This window comes from Hippocampus comes, unplaced genomic scaffold, assembly GCF_001891065.2.
Source record: "Hippocampus comes isolate QL1 unplaced genomic scaffold, H_comes_QL1_v1.1 scaffold101, whole genome shotgun sequence".
Classification (NCBI taxonomy): domain Eukaryota; kingdom Metazoa; phylum Chordata; class Actinopteri; order Syngnathiformes; family Syngnathidae; genus Hippocampus; species Hippocampus comes.
This window is the reverse complement of record NW_017805451.1, coordinates 322,779-328,674: the sequence shown is the minus strand read 5'-3', so window position 1 is coordinate 328,674 and position 5,896 is coordinate 322,779. Positions and strand designations below refer to the sequence as shown.

At 45.5% G+C, this 5,896-nt stretch overlaps 1 protein-coding gene across 1 annotated transcript in view; it reads right to left on the bottom strand.

The window, feature by feature from the left end:
- The window catches only part of epha5 (EPH receptor A5), a 63,019-nt gene that overhangs the window by 28,332 nt on the left and 28,791 nt on the right, over positions 1-5,896 (bottom strand). Inside the window, exons 4-5 of the mRNA XM_019874081.1 lie at positions 3,153-3,308; positions 2,153-2,491 (exon numbers count right to left, since the gene is read on the bottom strand). Of these exons, the coding sequence (XP_019729640.1) occupies positions 2,153-2,491; positions 3,153-3,308 (495 nt within the window). The remainder of the gene's footprint in view (positions 1-2,152; positions 2,492-3,152; positions 3,309-5,896) is intronic.

The window sequence follows — 5,896 nt, the reverse complement described above, 5'->3', positions numbered from 1 at the left end:
ATTGTGATGCTGTGTGTGTGTGTGTGTGTGTGTGTGTGTGTGTGTGTGTGTGTGTGTGTGTGTGTGTGTGTGTATGTCTGTGTGCGCGCGCGCGTGTGTTTATTTTTCAATCTCAATTAACCGCTTGGCCATTACCCCTTTCCAGATGACAATTTTCAAGATGACCATGGATAGAATGAACAATGATGTGATTTAGTAATTTTGAATTATTTAAAGGGATGGACAACTTGTCCTTTTAATGTGCTCGATTGGCATTGCGGAGGCTTTGTGCCATCCTGGATGCTTCCATGAATGTAACTCAACATCCCATCGCTGGCATCGTGAGGCCGTTCTTTATTTTGCAACTAGTTGAGACTGAACTATGACTGTTGGTGCAACCAAAGATGGACACCACATATTCCCCTCAAGAGGCAATTAATCACCGATGTATTTGACACAATGATGCAAAATTGTAATTATCCAAAAATCCGTTATTATGCCCAAATCCTGCGCCAAATTGGACACGTTTTGGTAAAAAGGGGGTTTACTTTAAACCAAATGGATCAACGCATGATGATAGATGATGGCCATTAGCGAGAGAAAAACAAAATCCAAAGGCCAATCTGTCTATGACACAAAACAGTTTTTACTCACTGGTTGCTGACGTGTACTTGCCTCCAACGCTATGAAGTTAATGATCAAGTGTAATTTAAGCAACGCAATTGCACCCATTGTCGAGGAGCGGCGATTTTGCCTGTCATATGTAATCTCGTGCAATCCCTAATCTCCAATTGGTTAACTCTAATCCCGCAACAACTCCGATGAACTCAAAGTGAGCTCTGCAGTCCGGTGTAATCCCCTCAGACTGCTGACAGTCACGGTGACAGCGGGGTCAGAGGTCTGTCGGTTCTCTTGACTGTCAGACAACCATCTGTCTCTTCCCTCCCTGACCGATTGACCGTCCCTGCCGTCCACACCCGTCCATTTCCACGTAAGCATGCAGAGCGTCTGTCAATAACCCGGACTCCAAAATTTCTTGAAAAGTCTTCTTTTTCAACTTATCTCCTGAATGGAAGCATTTTGGAGAAGAACACACACATTTTATTCATCTCATTGCATCATCCTGTGAGTTTGCCGTTTCATTAGAAATAAAACGCAAATACGCAAGCACAATTGATGAAAAATTGGTTTCCCAAGAAGATGCTGTCGGAATTTTAATGTCTATTTGATGGGGATCCAAGAAAGGTTTTGGTATTGACAATTGATGAGATTCAATGTCTCAATGGGGATCCAAGAAAGGTTTTGGTATTGACAATTGGTGAGATTCAATGTCTCAATGTATAAACCCTTTCATGCACCCTGTAACCTGATAACTTGGTAAACTGCCCACTGTAGTAACCGCTGTCCCCGAAAGGTGTCTACTCGGTCATTGCTGTCGCAAACAAGATGTCACAACTCCAAAGCAAAATACAGCAAAAACAACCATCATCTCAACATGCATGTCATCAGCGTAATTGGTCTCAATGAGTTTGCTCCGCCCACACACGATCATCCCTACACAAACAGTAATACGTATGAGGTTGCTCGGAGTGTCAGCTTCGAGGACTTGTGGTCGTTTATCCATAAATCCATCCATCCATCCGTCTTCCGATCTGCTTTATCCTCACAAGGGTCGCGGGGTTTGCTGAAGCCTATCCCAGCCGTCTTCGGGCAATAGGCGGGGGACACCCTGAATCGCAGGGCACACAGAGACGAACAACCGTCCGCGCTCACACTCATACCTAGGGACAATTTGGAATGTTCAATCAGCCCGCCACACATGTTTTTGGAATGAGGGAGGAAACCAGAGTACCCGTAGAAAACCCACGCAGGCCTGGGGAGAACATGCAAACTCTAAACAGGAAGGCCGCAGCTGGGATCGAAGCCACGACCTCTGCACTGTAAGGTCTACGCGCTAACCACTGGACCACCGGGCCGCCCTATGGTCGTTTCAATGAAAGAATTTCCACGGAGACTCAGGCACAAGTACAAGTAAGCACAGTGACAGACTGGTTTAGCTACACTCTGATAACATGATCATCTGGCGTTTGTTACATTTACCAGGACAGTCCCAGCGGACGCAGAGAGATTCAAAAGGACTTTGTGAACTTTGAAATAGAAAGCCGTTACGTACCAGCCTGATTGGTGGTCACGTTGAGTGACACATACTGCTTCGTGCGGTCTTTGGCAAACTCGGACACGCCATTGACGGCCTCCAGCAGGAAACTGTAGTTGGTGTGCGATTGCAGGTCGGCCACCATCACCGAGGTGTTGGATAGGCCCGCCTGACGCGGCAGAAAGCGCACGTTTGGGCCGCACTCTTCCAAGCCCCTTCCGCCCGGCAAGACTTGTTGGCAAAGGACGTTGTAACGGATGTCTTTCCTGCCTCCGGACTCCATGGGAACAGACCACTCCAGGAAGACGCTGGTCTCGTTGACGTTGGAGATGGCGTTGCGCGGAGCGGACGGTGGCCCTAAGAGTCACAAGGGCAAGTTGCCTCATTGGGAAATGCTTCAAGTGTTATCGATCATGTGCGGTGGTGATGTTGTTTGATGACTGTTGTTGACTTAATTACAGTCATGACAATTTTAGAAATAAGCATTGTGTGTAGGACTTACAAAGCTGCACCAATGAAGAGCTAGTACATTCATTCATAATTTGACATCCTATTTGTTCTTCTTCACAGTGCTCACAAAGAGGACTGGAAACACTCCCAAAACTTCACCCTGAATGATTTTTTTTCCATGTTTCTGATTAAATATAAACAACTGAAACACATTCTTGGAACTGGGAAGGAGATGTGTTCCAAATTAACCCATCACATTCAAACGTATTAAATGAGAGTCAGCACATACCTGCTACCATTTTTAATGCTTCTGATTGACCCAAAATAAAGCTTAGTTGTTCTGGTAGGCTTTTCCAGACACATTTTTTTTCCTTTCTTTTTCATACATGGCGAAAAGTGCCATGGTCCGCTTTTTGGCCATTTGTTGGTGAAAAAGAAAAAATCAGTTTTCAGCATTTCAAGTAGCGTATACATGCTTGGTGTTTTTTTTCCTCAATGTCTCTCTAAATGGGACAAATCAAATGTCAATCTGTGCCAAATGTGTGCAAAGACAGAAGTTCAATCTCACGTGTGCAGGCCATATTGGGAGGATCAGAGTCAATCTTGTAATATCCTTCTTCACAGCTGCATAAAGTCGCTCCAGTGTGCCGGGCCACACTGTGGGGTGGACATTTACTGCAGAGCAGGGAATCCAACAGCGAGCGGTAAAACCCCACTTTGCAGCCTGAAAGACAGGAAGGGAGTGGATGTCACAGGGGGTGGGGGGGGAGAAGGTGAAAAAAATGAGATGATAATGGCAGATGTACAGGTGGAAAAGGGAGTCGGAGAGGGGGGGAGAGGTTAAATGAAGTGGGGAAAGAAGAGAAAACGGGACAATGCCGTTTGTTGCTTTGACAAAAAAAGGAGGTCACAGCGGCAATCACGCTTTCCTGGAGAGATTTGATGTTATCACAGATACCAGTTGCAGCAATAAAAGAGAAAAAAAAACACACATTTGCTGTTCTGTCAGCATCCCTCAAGGGATCACTGTGATCTCCTCATGTTTCAACTGAGGTACAATTTGGGGACTTTCCTTCTTTCTTTTTTGTAAGTGCTGGACACAGAAGGCCCTTCAGATGTTGACATTCAAGCATCCTTTAAGCGAGTCAATTAGTCTTTTGTGGTTTTGCACAATATATTGATTGTGCAAGGGACTGTGAGCTGTCACAATGTGACTGTCACACAACTTGAATGGATTATGTACAAACGGCTGCTGGTGCTGCTGCTGCTCAGCCTGCCAGTCTCCAGCTCGCTGATTTGTCGGCAATTATGATTTTGCACTACTCGTACGCACTGGCATCTCATACGGGCAACGCGTCACATGACAGAATGCAAGAAAACAGATGTCATCTCCCAAACACAAACGGGTGTCAGGGAGGGTTGACACACGCGGAATGTTAACACGCGAGAATGCATCAGCGACTTCTGTCCCCGCAGCTATCCAGTCGCTGACTTATCGCCGCGACATCCTCTCCCTCGTGTTGCCGGTGCTCGCGGACAGATACAAATAACGCGTGGGATAATGGAGCTTCCACAGGGGGAGCCTTGTCCTCTTAAAGGATCTGTGCTTCATCGCTCCTTTGTTTCTTATTGGAGCTCTTTGGTGGTCCGTTCAGACCACAACTGTGATTAATAACTACATTAAGCGCAGATAAAACCGAAGAGGTATAAAAAAAAGGGAAAGGAGGGAGATAAAGGAGGAGGATAGAAAAGAGCGAAAAGCGGGACAAAAGAGATGGGCAAGATTTGTGTGTGTGTGTCCCGGGCGGCAGTGAGTCACCTTGATGGAACCTTGGCCGGTTGTCATGGAACGTTAGGCCTGAAAAATTCTCTCTCTGACCTTGCTGTCTGACAGGCAACTCCCCCCCCAACCCCCCCCCACCACCACACACGCGCACGCACACACACACACACACACACACACACACACACACACACACACACACACACACACACACACACACACGTTTAGCAGAGAGGATGTAGGGATGTAACAATGACGGCAATATCGCGACATTGCAATATTCAAATGACCACAATATCGTCGTCATGTCACTGATTGTTTATTAATCGTGTCTTTCACAAACTGATGCCAAATGGGAGGGCACTGTTTGTCTACAACCAGCAGCGGGTCTGTTGATTCAGTTTGTTTGTTAGTCTAATGAAGAACATGAGCTCTCCCAGCTTTGCCAATTCCACCTTGGCACCATTACCCCCCCCCCCCAAAAAAAAACAAAAAAAAACAATTCTCCCATCCCTTCAGTGCAACCCAACATCCGGATTGAAAGTAGTTTATACAGACTTGGGTCCTTTCCATAAAACTTTGTAGAGGTTTCGCACATGTACCATGTAGAACCCATTGCATTTACTGCTTTGGATAAAAAGTGTGTGTTCCTTTGTTTTGAGCCACAATGGAACTTTGACTCCATCGTTTTATAGCACAGTGACCTGATCACTAAAACAAAAATAAAAATGTTTTCACTTGTTTAATTTGAGAGCCATTCTTTTTCATTTCATTTAGGTCAGGGGTGTCAAACTCATTTTTTGTTGCGGGCCACGTAGTTACAGTTTGCCTTGGAGGGCCATTATGAATTTTGGGAAACCATATACAGTAAATGTTTAATCACCTCCGCATATTACATACACAGTGCACAACAAATTGATGAATAACTTGTTTTAAAATCTGAAGTCAAGAATAATGACTTGTATTGTGGATTACATATAACAATTTGAAATTTCGGTTAAGACTTTAGCAAGCATCATGGAACTTGACATGCTTGATTTGCTTTCGCGGGCCACATGAAATGATGTGACGGGCCGGATCTGGCCCCGGGCCTTGAATTTGACACATGTGATTTAGGTGATAATAGGCAGTTTTCCCGACTTGGCTCACATTCCCCTTTGTGTACGGTATGGATGAACTCCAGTCAGTCTCTGGCATCCTCCACAAAGGGGGTTTGCGACATTCAAACAAAACTCTTTTGTAAACAGCTAACGACCTTGGCGGTGGTCACCGTCTACACTCTACTGAGGAGCAGAATTTGCGGTCCAAACCAGTGAGCTGCTAAACTGCATCTTGAGACTTTAGAAATACCACAGTAAAGTTCTACTCCATTCTGTGTGCATATCCCAGGATGTGGGAGGGACAATTGGACACCTGATCTGTTCCTGATACACATACTCCCCTCAAAACACACACACACACACACACACACACACACACACACACACACACACACACACACACACACACACACACACACACACACGATA